Here is a 27660-nt window from a genome sequence, read left to right as displayed (position 1 = left end):
TTCCTCTTCTCCAGAGCTTGGCAGTAAGCTACTCCAATTCCCAGCATTGATTATTCAACAAAAGAGCACACTTTCTCCAAATCTCCAGTCTTGCTTCACTCATGAGGTCTGCTTTTCAACCTATAGAAATAGTGTCCCTCAAATTTCTAAACTGGACAGTGTTTCTCCAAGTAGCAATCACTTCAGCTAGGACAGTCAGTGAACTTCAAAAGCACTCAATGTACAAACCATAAGCCCAGATCTATCAACACAAAGTCACCCTTTAGACACTTCCCACATTTGTACCTAAGGCTGTCGCACAACTTCCCAACTTCTGTCTGAAACTTCATTGAAATGCTCAAGAGAAAGCCCTTCACACTCTAGATTGTAAATCGGCTCTTGTTTGCTACTTGGAAAAAAAAATCAATTATAAATACCATGCAACCTTTCATTTCTTTCAATCCTAATAGAACTGGTATGCCAGTTTCAAAAAGAACACTGGCAAATTAGCTAGCCTCTTGTACACAGTTCTGATAAGAACAAGTAGATATTCTCTTCAGTTCCAAAAATTCAAGTTTCATCAGATTAGAGCCACTGAAGCCACTGTGCCCTCCTGAAGACTGTCTCACTGTAGACCACTGTCAAAGCAGCTGCATGTTACCTCTCTACATAGATTCACTGCATATTGCTTGGACCAAGCTTCTACACAGGACAGTGCTTATCACCAAGTGGTATTGACCAATCTGTCCTTGTCAACTAACTCCTCTCGCACTTGACTGTCAGGCTGCTTCAAAGATTAAGACTATTCAAGGCCACCCCCCCCCCCCCCCCCGGTGCAGCGCGACCCCTCCCCCACCCCCAGCGAAAGGCCACCTTCCCCCCCGGGTGCATTTTTACCTGCTGGGAGGGGGGGTGCCGCGCGCCTGTCTGCTTCGCTCGTTCCATGCTCCCTCTGCCCCGGAACAGGAAGTAACCTGTTCCGGGGCAGAGGGAGCACGGAACGAGCGGAGCAGACAGGCGCGCGGGCACCCCCTAGCGGCGTGCACCCGGGGCGGACCGCACCCACCGCCCCCCCTAGGAACGCCACTGGGTTGAGCAGCCCTAAAGCTTGAAGACTCACCTACTTGTGCACATAACTCAATCTTGTTTGTCGAAATACCAGTGTTGCTCACCTATAACAGATGTTTTCCTTACACAGTATTGATAAGGCGCACAGTCCGACTCACCTCTCCAAGAGCTGCCTCACTGGTTTTGAGCTTTGCAACGAAACAGAGCAGCTGAACAGAGAGCTGTGCACACAACTTTATACTAAATATTCAGAGCTTGGGGAGAACAGTTCTATGCGGGTGTCAGACGACATCACCCACTTGGGTGCCATATCAATCTTGCTCTCTATGGAGAACATCTGATATAGGCAAGCAACACTGCAATCTTTACGAGTGTTTTTGCACACCTGACTGACAGCACACTAAAACAAAATGTGTATTTTTTTTTAAACTCCTGACATTTGCATGCCATTACATACATTGTTTAGCGTAAATAACTTATTCAGTTGTTGTTTTTTTTTTAAACAGAATGTCAGGTCATTTACATGGTTAAATGGCTAGCTACTATCCATATATTTGTAGGTTGTGCAAGTGTGGATGTCAAAAGAAAAAAAAAATACCTTGGTAATCAGGATACATCAAGCAAAGCATTTACAACCACAGAATTCCAGTAAGAAGGTTAATCCCATCTTTAGGTTACTGTGCTATTTCAACCTACGTCTTTTAGAATACAGTTTACATAGGCTTTTCACTAATACCACAAATATTTTTCCAGGGTGTTTCCAAAACAGAACAGCACAGGCCTTACCTTCATCAACTGAGGATCAAAATACACAACACTCATTTCAGACCTACTGATTTCACAATACTAATGAGGCTGATGCATAGAATCCATACAAACAGTAATAAGTTCCCTTTGCAAAGATCTGTTTCTTAACCCTTTTATTTCTTCACCATTTTATGCGTTGGGGGGGGGGGGGGGGAATTGTCTTTACTCCTCCTCACGAGCTTACAAATGATATGGGTGGCATTGGTATTCATCTGTTAAATGTATACATTTATTCAACAGCCCTAATAAACGAATAGGGCCAGTACTATCTGAGGAGTAGCCTAGTGGTTAGTGCAGTGGACTTTGATCCTGGGGAATTGGGTTCGATTCCCACTGCAGCTCTTTGCAAGTCACTTAACCCTCCACTGCCCCAGATACAAATAAGTACCTTATATACTATGTAAACCAATTTGAATATAGTGGCAAAAACCACAGAAAGGCGGTATATGAAGTCCCATTTCCCTTTCCCTCTGAGATTCTACATGGAATGTTGCTACTATTTGAGATTCTACATGGAATGTTGCTACTATTTGAGATTCTACATGGAATGTTGCTATTCCACTAGCAACATTCCATGTAGAAGGCTGCGCAGGCTTCTGTTTCTGTGAGTCTGCAGACTTGTGACTTGCCCAGAGTCACAAAGAGCTGCAGTGGGAATCAAACCCAGTTTCCTAGGATCAGAGTCCGCTGCACTAACCACTAGGCTACTGCTAACATTGTATGCAAGTGTAAAAATGGACTTATTTCACAATGAGTCTTTCCCCAGCGGTAATTTTAATTAAAATTGGTGAAAAGATCAAGATAATCATAAGAAAGCCTCTCAGAACCAAAGCCAACAGAAATTTATTCCTTTGGTTCTTCACATACTGTATAATTTAAGACTGATGAAGCTACTATATATTCTTTAGAAAACTAATCTTTCTGAAATATTTCTTCACTCAACGTGTAATTAAACTCTGGAATTCATTGCCAGAGAATGTGGTTAAAAGCAGATAGCTTAGCAGGGTTTAAAAAAAGGTTTGGATAGCTTCCTAAAGGAAAAGTCCATAAGCCATTATTAAAATGGACTTGGGGAAAATCCACTGCTTATTTCTAGGATAAGCAGTACAAAATGTATTGTACTGTTTTGGGATTTTGCCAGGTACTTGCAACCTGGATTGGCCAATGTTGGAAACAGGATGCTGGGCTGGATGGACCTTCGGTCTGTCCCAGTATGGCAACACTTCTGTACTTATGTAAATGATAAAAGAGCCACCAAGAATATGTCATCTCGCTAGCTCTGATCTTCCGGTACAGACGTGGCCCCAACTCCTGGTATCATGCAATGTCGTTTCCATGTCAATCCCAATAACTGCGAATGGAGAAATGCAACCTGCTTAAAAAGCTACGTATGACTTTTCAGAGAGGCAGAATAAGTTACAGGACCAGGTGTCAGTATAAACTATAAAGAGATAACGTTACTACAAGAAAATACACCAAGACAGGTCCCAGGAAATCAGAAGGTATGCCTGAAATAATAAAAAAACGTAATAAGAAACAGCAACCTATGGATTTACAGCAATAGCAATTTTTTTTAACCCACTGTTAGAAAGATTTGAGAGAGTGCGTACAATACTGATAGCTAATCAAAGGAGACATGGGCACAGTGGTGTGCTGGAGCAGGCTCTCACAGGCTCGCAAGAGCCGGTTGTTAATTTTTTGAGAATTTTGGGAGCCGGTTGTTAAAGTAGGGCCCTCCATGGTTACTTTAACAACTGGCTCCCAAAATGTGGGCTTGAGCCCTCTGCTGAATTCTCTTTTACTCTGCTGGTGGGGATGCTGAGCCTTGCCAGCCAAGTAAATAGACTGCTGCTGCTCCCTGCTCCTTGTTTCCAGCTCTGAGCATCAGGCTGGGACTTCTCGAGCATGTGAGAGAAGTTACAGCATGCTGCTCAGAGCAAGAAGTTGGGAGTGGTGGCAGTCCATTTATTGGCTGCCAGCAAAGATATGCCTAGCGTGCCCGCATGAAGGGAGGGAGGAGAGAGAGGCAAGTGTTGCCCCCCCCCCCCCCCCCCCCCGGCCCTTTTAACTGCAGAGCTGGCTACGTCCGGAGAAAGAGCCTGTTGTTAAAAATTTACCAGCACACCCCTGCATGGGCACATAGCATATCACTTTTCCAGTTTGGAAAGTTACCTCCATCCGAGCCTTATAGAAATCAACATCATGCAGCTTTTCTTTACACCGAGCTAACTCTGTCTCTATACGATCCACTCGACCGGCTTTCTCTCTCAGGGAGTCCAGCTCATCTCTGTATGTGCGGGCTGATCTGGCTTCTGCTGACAGGTGGATATTCTGGAAGGAACAAGCACACAAAACATTTAAGGGGAAACTTTCAAAGACTACGCTTGCAACTATTTCTGGAAAGGGACATTTTCTGAATTCACGTTAACGGATTATCATTTGCCTGAAAACACAGTGTAAGTATTTTTACGATGCACATGCTATCCCTATTGTGAGCCGCACACTGGACGGTATATCAAACCTTAATAAAATCGTGAAACTTTTAAGGCACATTAAAATGATGCATTGCAAGAATTTAAGTTTTAAAAAAATATATGCATGTAATCTGTATCGTGCCAATATTAATGCTAGAACATACAACCTGATACAAAGGGGATCCACTGTTGATAACCCACTAAATTAATAATACAAAATGCCAACAGGGGGTGTGGTCATAATAGTGACCAGATGTGTTGCAGTGTTCCCGTGTCTTTGCTGAGTTGGAGCGATTTCTTACCTTTTCTTTCCTCTAAGCCAGGGATAGGCAACTCCGGGTCCTCGAGAGCCGCAGGCAGGTCAGGTTTTCAGGATATCCACAATGAATATGCATGAAATAGATTTGCATACCATGGAGGCAGTGCTTGCAAATCTATCTCCTGCATATTCATTGTGGATATCCTGAAAACCTGACCTGCGGCTCTCGAGGACCGGAGTTGCCTACCCTTGCTCTAAGCGATATGACTCATACCAAAAGGAAGGGGACAGTGAAAGCTGTCAGTCTGCCAAGATCAACTCAGAATCATCTAGACTTCAGGAAATTACTGAAGACCACCCTGTTCAAGAAGACCTACCTTACTTAGTTTACTTAATATCTGTTACAGCAAATATATGGACCTTAATAATTTTCTTTTATATTTTATTATCTTGTTGTTTTAGACGATACATTTTCGATCACAATTTTTACTACGACATTGTTTATTGATATTGTAGCATACCCTTGTTATTGTGTAAGCCACATTGAGCCTGAAACTAGTGGGAAAATGTGGGGTATAAATGCGTTAAATAAATAAATATAGTGTCATCCCCACTCCAACAATCGCTTGAACGCTACGTTGCTAGGTCGCAGCCAGTAAACTGAGGAGAGGGCCCTACGCAGAGCTTGGATGAAGGAGCATCTGACCTATTGGGGTATGATACACCGTTGTCCCCCTAGCAGCTAACACACTGCCTTGTCCAGCAGCAACCAGGGCTGAGGTTGTGGCTGCTCAGTTCAGCAGGAGATGCAGGAACATAGACCAGAAGTGGAGGAACCCTACCCTTGGAGCTGGCAGCTGAACAGGAAAGCATTTTCAGAAATGCTCCCCGTTCCACACGCAGGACCCAAAAGGCAGGCAGAGCTCCGAAGTCTCAATGTGTGGTTGAGATGATGGCGCAGGAATGAGGGATTTGGATTTGTTAGGAACTGGGCAACATTCTGGAAAGGGGGAGACTCCACCTTAACCAGGACGGAACCAGGCTGCTGGCGCTAACTTTTAAAAAGGAGATAGAGCAGCTTTTAATCTAGAATGGGGGGGAGGAGCCAACAGTCACCCAGGAGCGCATGGTTCGGTATGGAGTACCCTTGAAGGATAAGCAGGACATTTAGGGAATCCCAGTAAAGAGGTTTCAACAATGCTAAAAGTAAGCCAGGTGTGCTTCATGAGACAGCAGGATAAAGGATACATATTATCCCCATCAACTTCTATGTAGCTTGTAGATCCAAGGAAAAAACACAATCTGAAATGCCTGTATACAAATGTTAGAAGGGTAAAAAGATAGGATGGGATAGTTAAGAGTTTATAGCACTAAATAAGGTAGATATAATAGGCATCTCCGAGACTTGGTGAAAAGAGGACAATCAATGGGATACTGTGTTAACAGGGTACAAAATTCTATCACAATGACAGAAAGGATCAAATTGGAGGGGCGTTGAACTATATGTTAAAAAGAGAGAACATTCCACATGAAGCAGATAGCGGCATGGAATCAATATGGATATAAATTCCATGTGTGAAGGGAAGGAGTATTCTTGTAGGGCTGTACTACCGTCCGCCGGGACAGAACGAACAGACGGATGAAGAAATGTTTTCAGAGATTAGGAAAACTGGCAAATTGGGCAACAGTATAATAATGGGTGATTTCAATTACCGCAATTATCCGGAATAAGTAGAATACAATATCAAAAATCAAAGATTTTTGATTTCAATTACCCCAATATTGACAGGATAAATGTTACATCAAGGAGTTCCAGGAAGATAAAATTTCTAGATGTAATAAATGACTGCTTCTTGGAGCAACTGGTCCATGAACCGACAAGAGGGGGGAGTCGTTTTGGACCTGGTCCTTGGTGGCATGCAGGGCATACTGCGAGAGATGGCGGTGTTGGGTTCCCTGGGAAACAGTGATCATATGATCAAGTTTGAGCTACTATCTGGGATGAACCCGCAAAGGAAATCTACTGTAACTCCATTTAGTTCTCAAAGGGGAGACTATGCAAATAAGTTTTTATTGATGATAACAGTCATTGAGCAAATAGTACAGTACAGTATCTAAAACATAGGAATCTTGAATCAAACTTCAAACATCAAACTATCACATCATCATTTTAATTGCAATCCTACAAGCTATATCTAACCTTCTCCCGCCCTCCTTAAAGGGGAGACTATAATAAAATGAGGAAAATGGTTAAAAAGAAGCTAAAAGAATCGACTGCAAAGGTTAGGACACAATATCAGGCATGAACAATATTCAAAAATACCATCTTGAAAGCCCAGACCAGATGCATTCCACGTATTTGCAAAGGTGGAAAGAAGAGAAAATGACAGCCAGCATGGTTAAAAGGTGAAGTAAGAGAGGTTACTACAGTCAAAAGATTGTCCTTCAAAGAACGGAAAAAGAACCCAAATGAAGAAAATAAGAAGCAACATAAGCACTGGCAAATCAGATGCAAAGCATTAATAAGGAAGGCTAAAAGAGAATATGAAGAGAAGCTTGTCGCTAAAACTCACAGCAACAACCTTTTCATCTACATCTGAAGCAGAAAGCCTGCAAGAGAATTAGTGGGACCGTTGAATCATGAAGGGGTAAAAGGGGTGCTCAGGGAGGACAAGGCCATAGCGGAGAAACTGAATGAATTCTTTGTAAGAGATCTGCCTGTACCGGAAATGGTTTTCAAGGGTGATGATGCAGAGGAACAGAAAGAAATCTTGGTGAACTTGGAAGATGTACTGAGCCAAAACACTGGATGGCATACATCCAAAGGTACTCAAAGGCAGTAGTGTAGCCAGAGTTTAATTTTTAGATGGGCCTACAGGTGTCCACAGGCCTCGCATTTCCTCTCCATCCGCTACCCCCCCCCCCCCCCCCCCCCCCCCCCCCCCGCGACAGCCCCTCTGCACAGTCAGTTCTGGTCATTTTTACTGACCTGAAGCACCATTCTCCCTCCAGCAGCGGCAATTCCCATAGCCAACCTTCTACCAACGTGCATCGTCAGAGTCTCTTCTCAGGTGCGTCCTGCCTACTCTGCAACTTCCTGTTTTCCGCAAAGGCGGGACGCAGGAAGTTGCAGAGTAGGCGGGATGTGCCTGAGAAGAGGCCCCGACGACGTGCGCTGGCAGAAGGCTGGCTATGGGAATCGCCGGTGCTGGAGGGAGAACGGCGCTTCAGGGCAGTAAAAGTGAGCAGACCACGCGGACGGGGAGAGCGGGCAGAAGAGGCTGGGCGGGCCTGGAGCAAAAGTGGCTGGTCCTGGGCCCGTCCAGGCCCACCCGTGGCTACGCCCCTGCTCAAAGGGAAGAAAAGACTTTCTGGTTATGAGAGATGAGAGACTTTGGGCGATACTTTTCTGTTGTCATATCCGTGCAAGTGTATTGTGAGATAGCTGGGTCTGAAATACGTATTTTTTGTACCAGAACATCTTAAACCTTTTTTGGACCTAAAGAAGTTGGTCAGTGGTAAAACACTGTAGATTATCTAAGTGATGGTTAAATGGCTGGTATTTAAGTCCAGTTAGATCTTTGTTTTAACTCTATTTCCTGATCATCTCCTTTGTCTTTGGTTTCTACCCCCTCCCTTTTTTTTTTTTTCGGTCCAAGGAAGATGTTTGGTTTCTTATGTATTTTTTTTTTCATTTTTGTTCTATGAATAAGAGTTGTGTCTTGTTTATTATTTTGGAGTTAACATTCTCTGTATTGGGCTATTTATAATTTTAAAATCATACATCACAAGTTAAAAAAACAAACAAAAAAAACAAACAAAAAAAAAAACTCCACTATAGGAGACAACTCTCCAATGTAAATGTGACCATTAGTCACTCCAAGTAAATAATAATGGTTATTCAGCATGCATATTCAACACTGAAAGAGAGGGGGAACATCACTTGGGTCACTGAACCAAAGTATAAGTGCAAAAAAATTTTATTATTTTTTTTTTTAAGTAGGTGAAAGTATTAAAAAAAAAAAAACTTCTTATTGCAGAGGAACTCCTCAATAGCTCCAATGATGCAGTCTTCAAATGGTGCAACGCTGGTAAATTTCAATTAATCAAAGCCAAAATACCCTATGATCCATGCTTTGAAACCTTCTGCATCAGGTGGGAGTATATCACACAACTAATCATTTCACAGCGCTGCTTCTAAAGGTTTCCAACTAAAGCATCTTTTCATGTCCACATGCAAATATATTTCTCCCCTCCCGATATAGAAAGGTTTCAAAGCAGGAAATGTACTGGGGTATTTTTGGCATTACGATTAGCTGAAATTTACCAGCATTGCACAGATTAAAGCCTTTTTGAAACAGGAGCCAGTGGGGATTGATCCTTCTAACCCCAGTAGCCACCACTAACGCGGTAGGCCCAGGTGGGGGTCTGCTGCTGCCACCAATGGGTGGGTCCAAGAAGGGGGTGAGGAGGAAAGGAATCGGGGCTCTGCAACAGTTTTGGTTCCAGCTGAAAACACACTGGTATTTCTGGCCAAACCCAAAATTCGGTCAGCCTGTACCCTGGAACCTGACCAACAGGAGGTTGAAGCTCCAGGAACATACATACTAGCACCTGCTCTATCATAGAGGATTACACTGGCCTTGAAGCCTGCCCAACCAGAGGCTGCAGCCCTGGGATCACACTTACCATCACACCTGTCCAAACAGACACAGGTTGACAAACTCTAGAAGCCTAACCAGAAGTCAGAGCCCTGGGAGTATATTTATCAGTACCTGCTCTGCACAGGGCACCTGGGAGCATAATAGTAGAAGAGGTAGTTGAAAGCACATCTTGGAACCTGATCAAGAGGCCCAATTCTGAGGAACACACTCACCAGCACCTGACCTACTCAGAGGCAATTAGAGCGCCATACCCTGGAAGCCTGCTCAATCGAAGGCTGAAGCCCTCAGAACACACTTACAGGTAACTTCTGTACCAGAAGCAGCAAAAATCATGGAACCCACTCAACTAGAAGCCAACGTTCTGGGAACGTGCTCGACCAAGGGAATTGGGAGTCCGCACAACTGGTGGAATCAGGCTGCAGGCTCCTGCCTGAGAGCTAGGAATCCTGCTCAACCAGATGAAATCAGCAAATAAACTGCTTCCCTGGGAACCAAAATTAGGAGCCTGTTTCACCAGAGAAGGATGGCAGGAAGACAACTACCCTGGAGCTTAGGAATTCTGTTGCACTAGACCACATCTGTATCAACTGCTGGAAGCAGAAAAATACCAACGAATGGAAGGCCACACCAGTCCCCTATAAGAGAAGTGAAGTCTACTCTGCTTTTTTTTCTCCGTTTCCTTCTGCTGGCAGAGGGAGATAACCTACTTGCTTGGACTCGATGTTGCAAACATTCGTCAGCCTTATTCCATACAAAAAAAACTAACTAAGGGGGCTTTGTGGCACGTTGTAGGCATGGTGCCAACAGTGCGAGGGCTTTCAAAACATTTCTACTTTGACCTTGAGGTAAATCCAAAACAATAAAAGCTAAACATTCCATACTTGGTGCCATCAGATCACACCAACTCGCACGAGGGACCAATCCATTTTTTATATGCCCCTGGAAAAATTCTCTTCACTCACAGCTCAGCATGCTAACCAACTTCCAAAAGAAACAGAAAAGACGAAAAAGGATCTTGTATGTAAAATTTAAGATATACCAAAAAGACACTTGACCCAGCAGCTGTGTTTCAACGCAACAGAGGCTGTGCCTCTGGTGTGGCACAGCTTCACTTTGTCACCGTCAGAAGCTTTGTTCGGTTTGAGAATGTCTTTTAGAACAGGTAAAGCCTTTTTTTTTAAAAAGCTTTTTATTGGCACTATTTTCACCACCAATAGCACTGTTTCTTCAGAGGTTGCTGCCCCCTAGCATCTTTTATTTACCTATGTCACGGATTTGGTTTGTTCACCCAGAACAGATAAGTTTTCATTTCATTGCGCTACTCACATTTCTAACACTACGTTACATTTAAATATTATTGCACACAGCACACCCTAGGTTCTATTTATATTCCAACACCTCTGGCTAGTCCTGACGGATTCTTTGGTCTGCCTTCACCTTTTATATTCTTTCCTATTATCCACGGCTCATTTACTCTTCTCTGTGTTGCCCAGCTGGTTTTAACACCGTGTTCCTAAAACACAGTTTTAACCCTTCTGCATATGACTAAGCTGTGCAGAGCTCCTGCATATTGAATTACACCATAGTTCAAGGTCAGTGTTATTTTCCTGTGCTCCGTTTTCAGAGATGTTTTCAAGAGGCCTTCGTACGCATTGATACAGCGGAGTTTTGTATATAAGACGCTGTGTTGTCCACTTAAAAAAAAAAAAGCAGTGGATTTTCCCCAAGTCCATTTTAATAATGGTCTATGGACTTTTCCTTTAGGAAGCCTTCTGAACCTTTTTAAAACCCCGCTAAGCTAACTGCTTTTACTACATTCTCTGGCAATAAATTCCAGAGCTTAATTACATGTTGAGTGAAGAAACCTTTTCTCAAATTCATTTTAAGTTTACTACTTTGTAGCTTCATTTCGAGCCCCCTAGTCCTAGTGTTTTTGGAAAGTGTGAACAGATGCTTCACATCTACCCGTTCCACTCCACTCATTATTTTATAGACCTCTACCATATCTCCCCTCAGCCGTCTTTCCTCCAAGCTAAAGAGCCCTAAACAACTTTAGTCTTTCCTTCAAAAAAACAGAAAACTATATACAACTGGTGTTTTGTGGGAAGCTTTTAGGGCCTTATGTTAATATATTGCAGACCTTTTAAAATCTGTATCAGTCCTCCAATATTTGTTTACATTTCATGTTTTTTAAAATCTCTCCTAAACATGAAATCCCTGATAATGGTTTCTGAATTTACATATGTACTTGTAATCTCTGCGTACATTATAAGTTAATATTCTTTATACAGCCGGTCCTCTTTTGAATGCTTTTATGCTCTTATGTTAATACATTGTAAATCTATATAAGCTTTTTATATTGATTCACATTTCACCATTTTTTATATACAGTGCACTCCATTTAAGTGCACGTCGGATAAGCGCATGCTCTGTTTAACTGCATGCCGTACTTCGGTCCCGTTATAGGCACCATCAATTTCTATGGGGACAAATTTCGGTTTAGCGCACCACTGATTACGATCTACAAACAGCTGACGACAGCACTGATGTCGAGATACGCGCCTACACGCAGGCAACAACGGCTGATGATGAAACAGAGGATGAAATGAGCGAGTCACATGCTGATGAAATTCAACAACCTCCTCCTGTCACTTTTGCAAGAGCGCTGGAGAGTCTCAACACCGCGCGGGCCTATCTGGAGGCCACTGGATGTCAGTGCTATGACAGTTTTTACCGTCTGGCAGATGTAGTGTATGGAACTCACAGACCCATTAGTGCACAGAGGACTTATAACTGATTACTTCAAGTAAGCCTAATGTCAGTTAACGGAGACTGTATACTGTACGTATAATAATAAACAGTACTGTACATATGTTTATCAGATGTCAAAGTGTCTTTGGGTCACAACGGTTAAGTGCACGCTCCAGTTAACTGCATGCATTTCTTTGGTCCAAGACTCTTACACTTAAGCGGACTGCACTGTACATGTTTTTTCCAATGAGAATTCTTTACTTCAAATCTTGCTAATGTTTTTTTTTTTATGTTATTAGTCAAGTGTGACTTTTTAAAATATATTCTCAATATGTATGTTTTGATATTTATTTATATTGTCCTTATATTGATCTATTATATGTATATCGTAGACTCCTGAGGCAGGCGCTGATGATCCGAAACACAGATACTATGTTGAGTCTTTTTGGTGTATCTTAAATAAATTCTATATACAAGATCCTATTCGTCTTGCCTGTGCCTTTTGAAGTGTCTGCCCCCTCACCCTACTTTTTTGGCTTGCCTCTATTTAGATACCTCAAGGACACGTGATAGAGCCTGTGCTATAACGGAACCCTTATTACTCATGGAGAGGCAACCAGCCTATATGGCAGACATTGTAGACCTCCCAACCAGGAACACAGAAAAATCAGCACGCTCTTACCTAAATCTTCACTTCCCAAGCTGCAAAGGACTAAAATATTTTTTAAAAAAAACATATGCATCCAGCTTCTCTTACATAAGCACGCAATTATGGAATGCACGACCTAACAAACTTCCGGAAATCGTTAAAAACTTACCTGTTCACAAAGGCATACCAGAAAGAACCAACCTAAACTCCTGAACGCTACGAAACAATCGAAACACCTACAAGAACTGGACAAAATTGAACTCTCTCTCCTGATTACTTAAAATACTCTATGAACATTAACACTAAACCACTCTGTATTTCTCCTACCAGAATTGACGATCGCCACCACGGTACTAAGTAAGCCACATTGAGCCTGCAAATAGGTGGGAAAATGTGGGATACAAATGCAACAAATAAATAAATAGCCCTAGGTGCCTAGCCTAATCCAGTGTCAGTGTAACTAATTTTTGTAGGCATCTGCACTTACACCAGCATAGATCTGGTGTAAGCGCGGCCACCTAGATGTGGAAAGGACATGCCAACATATAGCATTCCGTAAGTTACCCATATATGTGGGAGACGCACCTATGTCCCACCCATGCTCATCCTCTCTATACACCCTTCCTTGCAAATACTCACTTTGTAAGTTAAGTGGGTATTTACAGAATAGTGCTTAGGACAATTATTGACCTGTAAGTGTGTACGCACATACGCTTGCGTGTCAGTATTCGGTACATTTACACACGTAATATGTGCAAAACTAAGTGCCTGGCATACAGAATTGCCCTTGCTGCGTTTAGTATCACTCAGTTCTATCCCCGACACCCATTTACCTCTTGTTTTATTTTTTGCAGATCCAAAACTAGCCGATCTACTTCGTGTTTAGAATCCAGCAGCTGTTCCGACTTCTCTTCCCTGGACAAGAAAATATTAAATTTAAAAAAAACTCAGTTCAAGAGTTTTCTGAAATATGCACATTAGCATACAGAGACGATGGTCCAACGAGTTTGAGTCCTGTCCCCCTACCACTATTCCTCCCAACCCTCAATCTCTTCTGACTAATAACTAAATTATTCGTTTCAGTGATAAAAATCAGCACAATAAAAAGTAGAGGAACCTTTTTAAGCAATGGAACGGGAGCCAAAATGTTTGCTGAAAAGGCTTGCAATGGTGAATGCAACTATCATAAAATCTATGGTGCAAGTCTTCAATATAACCATAGGTAAAGACAGGTTGATTACAAAACGATACTCTGAATTTAAGTTGGCAACAACATTTTCCTTTTTTTTTTTTTAAACACATCTGTGTTTCTGTGATCAACGAAATCATCCAAACCCCTCTATGGAAGCAAAGTGCTACTCAATGTACTCTCCCAGTTATTCTACAGTTGTGTTCATTCTTTGACAGATATTACACTATATTTTCTTGGAAGAGAAACCAATTATTTCCCTTCAAAGATTACCCAACCCCCAATCACATCCAACTGTGTTTTAAATCATTCAGATCACTGACTCCTGATGCAGGTGTCGAACGTCGAAACACGGAGTCTTGAGTTTACCTTCTCAATTTCCACCATCTTTTGGGGATTTGTTTTATGTAGACCTAACACTATTTTTTTTTTTATCAGTTCTTACTCCATAGTTCTACAATTCATTTTTATTGGTCCACCCCCTACCTTCCTCATCCTTTACCCAAAGTTAGGCATCAGGAAAAATCCATGCTAAGTGATAAGTCTATAAAGAGTACTCCAGGCTAACCACCCTTTATAGAAAAGCACTTAACTTAGATTCCTGACCCAACTTTGAGTGCAAGGACTTATGCCTGCTGAAAACATGGAGTAAGTGCTGGTATGCAATTCATAGACTGTATATTCTATGTATGTGGGGACTTTAGTATAAGTATATTCTACATAGAGGGGCATAATTGAACGAAAACGTCTATCTCCATGGGCGTTTATCTCCGAGAACGGGTCCGTGAAGGGGCGGACCCAACCGTATTTTCAAAAAAAATAGACGTCCATGTTTTATTCGACAATTTGTGAGCTGGGTGTTTTTGTTTTTCAGTGATAATGGAAAATGAAAGCGCCCAGCTCAAAAACGAATAAATCCAAGGAATTTGTTCGTGGGAGGGGCCAGGATTCGTAGTGCACTGGTCCCCCTCACATGCCAGGACACCAACCGGGCACCCTAGGGGGCACTTTTACAAAAACAAAAAAAAAAGGTAAAAGAGCTCCCAGGTGCTTAGCACCCTTCCCTTGTGTGTTGAGCCCCCCAAATCCCCCTCAAAACCCACTGCCCACAAGTCTACACCATTACTATAGTCCTAAGGGGTGAAGGGGGGCACCTACATGTGGGTACAGTGGGTTTGGGGGGGGGGGGGTTGGACGACTAAGCATTAAGCAGCACAATTGTAACAGGTAGGGGGGGGATGGGCCTGGGTCCACCTGCCTGAAGTCCACTGCACCCCCTAACAACTGCTCCAGGGACCTGCATACTGCTGCCAGGGAGGTGGGTATGACATTTGAGGGTGAAAATAAAAAGTTGTGAAACATCATTTTTTGTGGTGGTAATCTGGTCATTTACGGCACTTTTGGGGGCCTTGTTCGTGAAAAAACAGGGTCCAGAAAAAGTGCCCTAAATTCTAGCTACAAACGCATACTTTTTGTCCATTATCGGCGAAAGGCGCCCATCTCTCCTCGGCCGATAACCACGCCCCAGTTCCACCTTCGCCACGCCTCCGACACGCCCCCGTCAACTTTGTACGCGTCCGCGATGGAGTGCAGTTGAAAACGTCCAAAATCGGCTTTCCATTATACCGATTTATTCGTTTTTGTGAGATAAACGTCTATCTCCCGATTTGGGTCGAAATCTAGGCGTTTTTCTCTTTCAATTATAAGGTGGACAGTGTCCCAAACAATGATACTTCAATAATAAATCTTATGTCCTTATAGATAGCTGACCAAAGCTAATCTTATAAAGGTTCTCAACAGCAGTGTCATTGACTCAATCTTATATTGCTATTCTCAAACTCAATGTAACAATTATCTGTTTTTTATGGGGTCATCAGATATTACTGCAGCTCACACCATAGGAACTCAACGTTCCTTCTTCTTTTGAGAAATGTTTGCGCTACAACCATTTTTTCTCAAAAGAAGGCACATTTGAGTTCCTATGGTGTGAGCTGCAGTAATATCTGATGACCCCATAAAAAACAGATAATTCTTACACTGAGTTTGAGAATAACGATATAAGATTGAGTCAATGACACTGCTGTTGAGAACCTTTATAAGATTAGCTTTGGTCAACTATCTATAAGGACATAAGATTTATTATTGAAGTGTCATTGTTTGGGTCACTATCCAGCTTATAATCGAAATACAAAAACGCCTATATTGTGACCCAAATCGGGAGATAGACCTTTATCTCACAAAAACGAATAAAGCGGTATAATCGAAAGCCGAATTTGGACGTTTTCAACTGCACTCTGTCGCGGATGCGGACAAAGTTGATGGGGGCGTGTCGAAGGCGTGGTGAAGGCGGAACTGGGGCGTGGTTATCGGCCGATCAGAGATAGGCGCCTTTCGCCGATAATGGAAAAACAAATATGCGTTTTTAGCAAGAATTTAGAGCACTTTTCCTGGACCCTCAAATGTCATACCCACCTCCCTGGCAGCAGTATGCTGGTCACTGGAGCAGTTATTAGGGGGTGCAGTGGACTTCAGGCAGGTGGACCCAGGCCCATCCCCCTCCACCTGTTACACTTGTGCTGGTAAATGGGAGCCCTCCAAACCGCCCCCCAAACCCACATGTAGGTGCCCCCCTTCACCCCTTAGGGCTATAGTAATGGTGTAGACTTGTGGGCGGTGGGTTTTGAGGGGGATTTGGGGGGCTCAACACCCAAGGGAAGGGTGCTATACACCTGGGAGCTTTTTTACCTTTTTTTTTGTTTTTGTAAAAGTGACCCCTAGGGTGCCCGGTTGGTGTCCTGGCATGTGAGGGGGACCAGTGCACTACGACTCCTGGCCCCTCCCACGAACAAATGCCTTGGATTTATTCGTTTTTGAGCTGGTCGCTTTTATTTTCCATTATCACTGAAAAACAAAAACGCCCAGCTCACAAATTGTCGAATAAAACATGGACGTCTATTTTTTTCGAAAATACGGTTCGGTCCGCCCCTTCACAGACCCGTTCTCGGAGATAAACGCCCATGGAAATAGACGTTTTTGTTCAATTATGCCCCTTCCACGTGGCATGCAATTAATGACAGATGGGCGCATAAACGACCTTATTCTATAACTTCTGCGCTCATGCCCCTCCCGTGGCCATGCCCCTTTTTGAGTTGTGCGCAAGATAATTTGGGCACACAAAAGTCCAAATTAGTGCCAATGTCAATAATTTACAGCATGTTATCTAATTAATTTGGGCGTAGACCTGTGATCAACTCCCGATTTTGGGCACTCAACATAGAATCCGAGGGAATCTGTTTAATCAACTTGCCGACATATCCAAACCATAGAAAACGTTTCAGGAACTCATTGTGGCTATAACCTAAATCATATTCAATTAAAAATGGAATAAGGTTTTGAATGTCCATCAGAAGAGGTACATACAAGGTGCAAACAGACTAATGCAACAGTGTGCTCCAGACCCTATATTCTTCATGGGTCACTACTTATTTCTAAATCAATATTCTCCAAATCTCTTACCACCACTGTATTTTTAAGTAAATTTGATTTAGGTTATATCCACGGTGAGTCTCTAAAATTTTTTCTAAGGTTTGGATATGTAGGTTTGAGGTTTACTTATTGACTCCAAACTGTGAAATCTTAGTGGCTCTTTAAGCGATTAGTCAACTTACTGGGAAGATGAGATGGACCTATACAGATTTTTATCTGCTGTTATTTAGATAATAAGGGTTCTTATAAAACAGCACCCACAGATCGTTATGTGGTGTAACTGATATGGACTCTCTGCAAAGTGACAGGCTTCGTCAGATTTGGGAACTGTTCTGGATTACTCTTGGGAAAGTAGCACACAGCAGAACTTTGAATTGTCCTTAACCCACCGGAAGCACACCTTGTCGATATAAGTGTTCCTCTATTAGACGGCACCATTTGGACTGGGTACAAGGGGGAAGTAGGGCGGGGAGGAATAGTGGGGAGCAAGTGACCATGTTGCCTTGACTGAAGGTGTATTTCTTTGCTTGTACTTCATATGTTTATAGAAACTAATAAAAATGAATTAACCATAAAACAGCACTGACGTCTGGGGAAGACTTATAAGAACCTTCAACATCTAATGTTTCTCAGGAATATTTAACAGTGGCAGCTCTGCAGTAGAGCTACATTTACTTACAGCTCTTGCCTTATCCTTCTTAGTTTCGCCTTGGTATCTGCCAGTTCAACTGCAAGATGCTGTTTGTCCTCACTAGAGAGAGAGTTGGCAAGACTTGCTGACGACTCCGGGCTTGATGTTCTCAATGGACTTACTGGCTGCTGAGACTGCAGGTAATCTCTTTCTTGAGTGAGGTCCACGATCAGCTGCAATAAAACGTAATGCAAAGGTAAACTGAAAATCAGCAGAGTTTCTATACGACCTGCTTCTCTTCCTGGAGAACAAGACTAGTTCTGGGCAGATTTGTATGGTCTGTGCTCTGGTTATGGCTGAACAGATGGGCTGGAGTAGAGCTTTTCACATTAACTTGAGAAATTTTAGAACAAGGACAGTGCTGGGCAGACGTCTACGGTCTATGCCCTGAAAATGGCCAGGACAAGACCAGGTAAATATATGAAGTATCACATACCATATGTAATGAGTTTATCTTGTTGGGCAGACTGGATGGACCATGCAGGTCTTTATCTGCCGTCATCTATTATCTTACTATGTAGTACTGTAGCTCAGGCAAAGAGGTTTAAAATACTACCATAAATAATACCTTAAGCAGATCAAAAATTTGTCTCATTTAGCTTCCTGTGTTTAGACAAATTTTCTTTTTTTTAGTTAATGTTTTCATTGGGAGGAGGGGGGGGTTGGCAACAGTGAACATAGTGAATACTCTTTACACACAATACACACACTTGGCTCAAGAGTGTGTACTATTTATGAATCCCCCCCCCCCCCCAAATTCTGGATTTGTTTTCCTCTCGTTTCAGGCTAAACACAACATAAATTAACATGGGGAATGGCAGCCAAGTGTCACCAACATTTCTCATGTTTCTAACTAATACATCGTCAGTAAAATAATGCTCCCATTAACCTGTACCAAGGGTGAAACAGCAGGCAGCTTCAAAGTCTCCCAGGCACAAGTCTGCATAAGTCAAACAGGCTGCCTGAAAGTTCTCTAACCCCCTCCCTACAAATCGTGCTGGGCAGGTGGTTAAGGCGGGGGGGGGGGGGGGGGGGGGGGCAAAGCGGAGTTGGTGCTAGTTCTCATTCCCTGCCTCGCCTTCTACTTCTTTTTGTGATTCACAGAGGAGGACCAGCAGAGCTAAATTTGTTGATGAATGTGATCTCAATATCTCCAGTTTCCAAATACAGGGGAGGAGAGAACTATGGTGGCCAGTACGCTAAAAATGAGAAAGAAGTATTTCCCTCGATTTTTGTATAGGTCACCCCAAGTTGGGTGAGAAGCGCAGATCCCCCTGTAAACTAATTACACATTATTGTTATGAACAAGCGCTAATTGGCTATAGTTAGGAATTATGCATGGATCTGCCCTGTGCGCTAAGATACGCACCCAATTATAGCATGCGATTCTAAAGGTGACATGGCCAGGACAGGGGCATTCCCTAAATTAATAGAATTCCTGAATTTACACACCCAGCTTCCTAGTATTTTGTAAAGGTCACTCAGCACAGAGCAACCTTTATAGAAATCTCGCTTAGTGCAGACCATCCAGACACATAAATTCGGGTGCCCATTTACTGAATCTACTCCATTAGGTAGCGAGATAGATACTAGAGAAAGAGGAAGAAACTGTAGAAGGAGGTTAAAGAGTCAGAAGGCAGATGGGGGTGCAAAGAAAAATGCCGGGTAGGTAGAAACAAGGTATGTGGAAGAGAAGAATTATAGCAATGAGAAATGGTGTGAAGTTGAAAGAATAGGAGAAAGATGGAGGGGATGAGACAGAAAAGGAATGATGTATAGAAGAGAAGAAAATGGAGTGTAGGCGAGGGAGCTGAAAGATGCAAGAAGAGTTAAGGAGGCATAAGAAGAGAACAGAAGAGAGGATGAGAACAGAGATAACGAGAAGACCGAGTGAGCTTGGGTCCAGAATGGTGGTATTACAGTAGAAGAATGAATTGGGGTGGTTAGAATAAACAATGCTCCCTTCCCAACCCACCTGCACACTTACAAACTTGCGATTTCAAGTGCAAAGGTAGAGCATTCCAAGTCTTCGGGCTAGAGTAGTGGAAGGTAGAGGCAAAAAGAAGCTTGTATTTGACACCCCTACAAGGTGGATAATGAAGTTGGAGATAGGAGCGAGCTGTGTTGATGGCATTTCTTGGTGGGAGATCTATCAAAGTCATGTATTCCGGAGCTAATTCGTAAATTATTTTGTGTGTTAGTGTGCAGATCTTGAAAGCGATTCGTTCTCTTACTGGTAGCCAGTGCAGACTGAGACGTAGAGGCTGCGCAGGAACCATACGCGATTTTCCCAAGATGAGTCTCGCAGCAGTATTCTGGGCAGTCTGGAACTTTCTCAGTAGTTGCTCTTGGCAGCCCACACAAATCCCACTACAGTAATCAAGGTGAGACAGAACTAGCCAGTGGACGAGTGTGCGGAAGAGCTCTCTGGTGAGACAGAACCTAATACGCCGCAGCCTCCACACTGCATGGAACATCCGCTTGGTGATCGCTCACACTTGCAGATGAGGGTCCAGCTCAACACCTAGAAGTCTAAGGCTCTTTGAAATAGGAAGTGTCTGGTCTTTAATGACAAGGAAGCTTGAGGAAAATTTGATACTACAGTAGAAGAATGAATTGGGGGGTTAGAATAAACAATGCTCCCTTCCCAACCCACCTGCACACTTACAAAGTTGTGTGTGCAACATTACCCCCCCCCCCCCCCCCCCACACACACACACAATTATCACAAAGAACTAGGGGGGACAGGGTGTTGCACCAGATGAAATTGTGCACCCAAAATCAGAACATGCTTTTTTATACAGGAAATACTGACACAAGGGAAGTTTTTTAAAACAATGTATTCAGAATACTATGTCTGCATTTTATATTAACACTGTACATCAATCTTGGCTTGGTGATTTCCTGTTTCTGGTTTCTCTTCCCCCACACCTCTCTGACCCACTGACACACTGTAGTTGCTGATTACCAGAGTGAAGGACAGGGTGTTGGCTCTCTTTCCTTTTCCAAAGCTCTGCCTTTCGTATAAGTTTTTCAAAAACCAAGTCCTGGCAAGGGTTTGTGCTGAAAGCTACATTATTTAAAGCCAAGGTTTTTAAAAATGTTATGAATTCAGGACAGGCAGTAAAGGCCTTTTTTAATTCAATGAAGGAAATTGGTTTTTCTGATACTGCAGAATTATCTACATATGAGAACGGTAATATTTTAGATGTAGCTTTTATCCTGGAGTCCTGGAGACATTGGTGCTCTGAATTTCAGGATCAGGTGCATGTTTAGTTCATTTACCCTAATTTGACCACTTCTGTACTGATTTATTGGTTAGGGATGTTACACTGCATCCCCAACTAATGATGTAAGTGGAACCAAGTGTTGCTAAGATGAATGTGGATTTATTTGCTGAAGAAATATCGAGCATACAGGAAATTTTTCTACTCTACCTCTGAATAAGTGCACAATTGGAACTTGAAAGATGAGCTCACTTTTTAAGATCTAGACCTAGTTCTAGAGGAACATATTGTGTTTAGGTGAGCTTCAGGAGTTGAAGATAAGATCTATGACAAGCAGAGAGTCAAGTGGTAAAAAGATTGTACCAATATGCAGTGTGAGTAGGAAAAGGCATAGTCTTAAAACCTGACAGTAAAACACCTCGCAAACTCTTTAGTCCAACCGAGAGAGATCAGGGTCGGTGTTGTCCAGGGTTTAGTGAATCTGGTGGCCCCACAGCTGGACTGATCTTTGAGCATAATAATGTGGTAGCGTAAGGATTTGGATGCAACTGGGCTGAGTGTTAAGAAGGTTGCTTTCCCTGCCCCAGAGGGAGTGTTAGGTTTGGTAGAATAAGGACGTTAACAGTTGAATATCCATGTCCAGCAAGAGGGTTTGGTTTAATTAAGGAAGATGTAACCTTGTTGTTGCAGTCTATGATCAACAACTCATGAGTCAAGGAGTTTTTCCTCGTTCTTTAGTAGAGAGGTGTGGTAGCCGTGTAAGTGCACTTTTAAAAGTAATCACTAGAAATAAAACAATAAAAACATGGAAAAGAAAATAAGATACCTTTTTTATTGGACATAACTTAATACATTTCTTGATTAGCTTTTGAAGGTTGCCCCCCTTCGTCAGATCGGAAATAAGCAAATGTCGGTAGATGACAGTATATATGAGCGAAACATCAATGCATTTTAGTGACAGTCTAACAGGATGGGGGTGAATAGGTGAGAGTCAGGGAGACAGGAGAGCACTACAATTTACAAAGCAATACAATTTTATGGTTCATAATGGGCTAGAAAACCCAGATCTTTAAGTCCTGTCTGGTGGGTGTCAAAATATTTAATCATTTTGACTTCAAAGGTCTTACGTTCCTGTATTGTTTTAAAGTTCCCTTTCAGGATCCTTACCATGAAATCACTGGTACAGTGTTCTGGTTTTGTTCTTTAAAAGTGGCTGCTTGTCCTTTGCTCAAGAAAGCATCTTTAAATCCATCTAGACCAGAATGTTTCAGATCCGTTTCAAATCTTTTGACTAAGCCAATAAGAGAAGGCTGTATTGCAACTGGGACCTGGGACTACAGGTGTCTTGAAAATAAGGCTCTCAGGTAGCAGAGGTTTATTTTCTTACCTCCACCTACTGGAAAGAAGTTTGTTTGAACACATTCTAGAATTTTACTTCACTTGCATATGTATTTGTTGCATCTTGGCTGGACTACTGCAGTACCCTATATTCTGGGCTTTGAAGTAAAAACGAGAGGAATTTGCACACAGTTCAAAATATTGTGGGTATGTTGTGCACTACAGGTGTAAAGATCTGTGTTGTCTAAAGATTTGTGTTGTCTATTTTTCATCTACTGAAGTTGTTCGAAGGGGTTCAGTGGATCCAATTTACGTTATTAATGCTGGCATTTAATGTTTTACATTAGATGGGGATTGCAGAGAAACTGCAAAGGTATTGATCTGTATGAGCATTATGTCATCGGGGAGACAGGCTCTTGGCATTACCTACAATGAATTTATGGCAACTCTTAAGAGATCGGGTTTATGCACTCTCTTATATGATTCCATCATTAAGTAATAAAATACCAGTATCTTAGCATCCTATGGATGATTTGGACAGTGTTCAATGTGCTTTAAAAAAAAAAAAGAAAAAAAGTTATTTATTTCCATCTGTTGAACAATGGAAGTTGGGTTTGATGGACACTGGATGGAGGGGCTGTTGGCTCTGTGCTGTGTGACTGTTACTGCATTTTTATTGTGTTTTATAAGTTTTTATGTATTCTGGCCTCAGTGTGTTTGAAAGGACAGTAAAATATTGAAATAAATTAAGTGAATGATGCAAACTTTCAAACTGCTAAGCCTTTAAAATCTATAATAAAATCATCTCTTTCCAGTAATGTGGGTAGAGTAGCCGCCTAGTGGTTAGTGCAGTGGACTTTGATCCTGGGGAACTGGGTTCGATTCCCACTGCAGCTCCTTATGACTGTGGGCAAGTCGCTTAACCCTCCCCACTGCCCCAGGTACAAATAAGTACCTGTATGTACTATGTAAAATCACTTTGAATGTAATTGCAAAAACCACAGAAAGGCGATGTATCAAGTCCCATTCCGTTTCATCCCTCCCCCCCCCCCCCCCCCCCCCCAATGCCGTTGGACTTCTTTTGAAATTTAAGGTAAGCTAATAGCCATTTTTAGCATTCTTTATTTTGTTTTATGAATAAAGCTTACTGCTATAGTTAATTGAGCCTATACACAAGAGCTGCTGCCAGTTCAGAAGTTGAAATTAACTCCTGAGCAAAATATTGCAAAGGGTCCCCAAAACAGAAAGAATCCACCTCAGAAGTTACACCTTCCTTCCTTCCCCAGGACTGTAGCGGTTGCTCGGGTGGAATTTATGCCATGGGATGCTGCATTATTAAACATATTTGAGGAAGTTTTATATACAATGAACTGCTCAAAGTACAGAAATAAGTAGCCAAAACAAGATTAATCAAGAAAAACTTAAAATGCTTACTCTTAGGGAAAGTCTGGGCAACTGCATAAATGTACAATTTGTACAGAATAGACCCTCAATGTAAAAATTGAACTTTTTCTCTGCAGAAATTCAGAAAAGCCAGCTTGTTTGAGTGTGTCCAGATAAAAAGCTGACTCCATAAGCTGGCAGGAGGATTGAGGAGCTGGTACAGCTGTTGCTGCATGACGAGTGGAGCACTGCAGGGCTGTGGAAAGCTGAGCTAGCACCGTCTTTTTTTGAACTGCATGGCTCATAGCAAAAGCTGCACAGTACCCAAACTCATGCATTATACTCATGAGACTAAGAACAGCACTGGAGCTCAGGCATCATGCAACTTACAAGCTTAGAGCCGAGTATAGTGCAAGTTTGGTGAGGAAAGCAGCAAGGGACTCGGCTGGGAGGGGACGCTAGGAGGATGGAGTGGTGTAAGGAAAAGATCTGAGAGAGTAGATGGGACTAAATGGAAGAAAAAGCACCTGTGGAGGAGTGCATGCTGGAACAGTGGATAAACATATTGAAGCAGACAAGCTTGAGGCGTGGGAGGGAGTGTTAGAGAATGTCCCCTAGGGAAAGAATCTAGGGATCTACTTCTTTCGAGTCAGAGCATTTGTTTTCAAGGATTTTCATTTTCATCTGGTTCGTGGTGAAGCCCAAGAGAAACTGTAGGCAGCCCAGATTTCATTCAACTGCTGACATCTGTAGCAACAACCACAGACACTGCTGTGTGGATGCAATTACGATACTGTGGGAGCAAAAACATCCCTTTAATTCTGTGAATTACTAAAGTGAAATCACTGAAAACAACACATTATAGTGCGCTCTAATTGTACTCCTAGGGAAATTCTGTATCAAAACTTAAGCTTGTATCTTAGGTTAAGAAGATTTTTCTGTTTTAAGTTGATAAATACAGAGAGACAGAATTTTGTAATATTGTGCACAATTTTTTTTTTTTTTGCACAAAATTCTCCCAGGATTAAATGTTGAAGTAAACTAGATGATTGGTTTTGAAGCAAAAGTACTTTATAGTGAAGTGTTATTTTATTCTAGCTAACAAAAAAGGGAGCCAATCCAGTGTTTGACGATAATGCCATAATGTAAATAAGGTCTATATACTGAAGCATAGCAACAAAAAATACATTAAAAAATAACCCAGAAATTACACAAGTTAAATCAATCTGAAAAATACTTCCTCAGCAAACAGTACAGTACAAAATTAACAAAATTTTGAAGTAAATAAAATCAGAAATGTGTTTAATTATTTTGTGAAAATAGCACAAAATTTTAAAAGCTTTTCCTTTGTAAGCAGTTCAAGATTTTACTTGCATCAGCTGATTAAAAAGATGGTAATCTGATTTCCCTTCCTGTTAAACACAGTTTTTTTCTTTGCAGGAAGAGGGTAAAGAGTATTTCCCTTCCTTTTTACTAAAAACCAAAATGTTCATATAAAATGGAACGTCATAGGGTTAGAGAAGAGCTTGTTATTATAGCTGAGTCAATAATTCAAAGATTTGACTAGTGTCATGGAAATTGGGCTAATTTGAGAGTAATAGCTGCCAGTTAGGAGTTATTTGCACTTTTTAATCAGACAATTCCAAATCCATAGGATGCATTACACATGTGTACATTTCTTAACCCTAATCTGATTGGGATCCATGGGCGTAGCCAGACTTCAGCGGGAGAGGGGTCCAGAGCCCGAGGTGAGGGGGCACTTTTTAGCCCCCCCCCCCCCCCCGCCACCAACTTTGCCCCCCCCCCTCCTGCCGCCAACCCGCCATTGCCTACCTTTGCTGGCGGGGGGGCCCCAACCCCCGCCAGCCGAGGTCCTCTTCTCGCAAAAGGTTTCCTTCTGTTGCTTAAGTCAAACATGACCAAATGGCTTGGATTTGGTCATTTTTGAGATGGCCGTCCTCGGTTTCCATTATGGGCGAAAACCAAGGTTGGTCATCTCTAAGGTCGGCGATCTCAACATTTTGGTCGACCTAAATGTTGAGATTTGGCTGTCCCCGACCTTATTATCGAAATGAAAGATGGCCGCCCATCTTATTTCGATAATATGGGATGCTCTGCCCCTTCGCCAGGGCGCCCGTAAAGATGGGCGCCCAGTTCGATTATGCCCCTCCATGTGTCAGAAGAGTCCCTATGCAGTGATACTGAAGTGGCAGTTGACTCAGATACTCAATTGTGTAAAATTAAGATTGTGATGTACATCTTTCCTATACATTTTTGATAGATTCTGCAAGCACCAAATGCATGGTCACCTCCTGGTCACTTCTGTTTGCAAAACATGTTGGTTGGGTAAGTGCTAAAACTCCTTGTCATTTTACTCTACATAGGCGTAAATCATTGTTCTTACTTCTGTGTATTCATCCCTCTCATCGACAAGCCGCTTGAGGTGAAGAACCATACTCCTAGACAAGGAATCCAACTCCTCTGGAGCCATATCTGGGAGCTCCAACCACTGAAGGTCAAATACATTCTCCTGATTGTGGGTCACCTGCAAAACACAACAGGTCAAATTTTAGTCTTGTCTATGAACTGCACTGAATTTCTTCTTGTTAGCATTATGCTGGAAAATCCTCACAAGCCCCGAAATATATATACTGCTGCCTGATCATTGGGAAAAAAAGAGAATGCCTCCTTCACTAGCAACATAATGGCACTTGATATACTGCCTGTGTTTTGTTTTTTTTGCAACTACATTCAAAGCGGTTTATATATTACTAGTAAAAAAAAGGCCCGTTTCTGGAGCCAATGAAACGGGCGCTAGCAAGGCTTTCCAGTGCCCCCCCCCCCCCACCCGTCGTCGATGTGGGTGAATTGCTCCGCCTCCGCCCTCAACGTCATAACGTTTGACGCGAGGGCGGTGAATTGTTCCGCCTCCGCCCTCAACGTCATAACGTTTGGCGTGAGGGCGGGGCCCAGAGACTGTGATTTTCAAGGCTTCAGAGCTTCGAAAATACGAAACTTGGCTTCAGTGACGTCAGCAGCCAATAGAACGTTGAGGGTGAGTTTTATGTATATATAGATATACAGGTTCCTGGGGCAATGGAAGGTTAAGTGACTTGCCCAGAGTCACAAGGAGCTGCAGTGGGAATTGAACTCAGTTCCCCAGGATCAAAGTCCACCATGCTAACCACTAGGCTACCCTTCCACTCTTTTTTTTATGCTGATGAAATTATATATTTTTTTTCTATACAAATTTCTTAATGGTAAAAGGTGAATTGTGGAATACCCCAGGGATCTGTAGTGGGACCACTACTTTTCTTAACCTTTATAAATTATCTAGAAATGGGAATAAGTGGCCAAATTTGTAAATTATCGAAAGTTATTAAATCACAAGCAGATAGTGAGAAATTACAGGAGGACCTTGCAAGAATGGGAGACTGGTTATCCAAATGACGGGTGAAATTTAATATGAATAAGTGCAAAATGATTCACATAGGAAGAACCACCCAAACTATAGCTACACAATGCCAGGTTCTACATTAGGAGTCACCACCCACGAAAAGGATTTAGGGATCACTGTGAACATGTTGAAATCTTCCACTCAGAGTGTGGCAGTAACCAAAAATGCAAACAGAATGCTAGAGATTATTAGGAAATGAATGGAAAATAAAACATAACTCTGCATATTTTCAAAGCAC

General features: G+C 42.3%; 1 protein-coding gene across 1 annotated transcript in view; it reads right to left on the bottom strand.

Annotated features, from left to right (window-relative positions):
* Positions 1-27660, bottom strand: part of CCDC88C (coiled-coil domain containing 88C) — a 222424-nt gene that overhangs the window by 78548 nt on the left and 116216 nt on the right. Inside the window, exons 7-10 of the mRNA XM_030214328.1 lie at positions 26370-26510; positions 18006-18190; positions 13485-13566; positions 4027-4185 (exon numbers count right to left, since the gene is read on the bottom strand). Of these exons, the coding sequence (XP_030070188.1) occupies positions 4027-4185; positions 13485-13566; positions 18006-18190; positions 26370-26510 (567 nt within the window). The remainder of the gene's footprint in view (positions 1-4026; positions 4186-13484; positions 13567-18005; positions 18191-26369; positions 26511-27660) is intronic.

The sequence above is a fragment of the Microcaecilia unicolor genome, chromosome 9 (assembly GCF_901765095.1).
Source record: "Microcaecilia unicolor chromosome 9, aMicUni1.1, whole genome shotgun sequence".
Taxonomy (NCBI): domain Eukaryota; kingdom Metazoa; phylum Chordata; class Amphibia; order Gymnophiona; family Siphonopidae; genus Microcaecilia; species Microcaecilia unicolor.
This window is presented reverse-complemented; position numbering and strand designations above follow the sequence as displayed.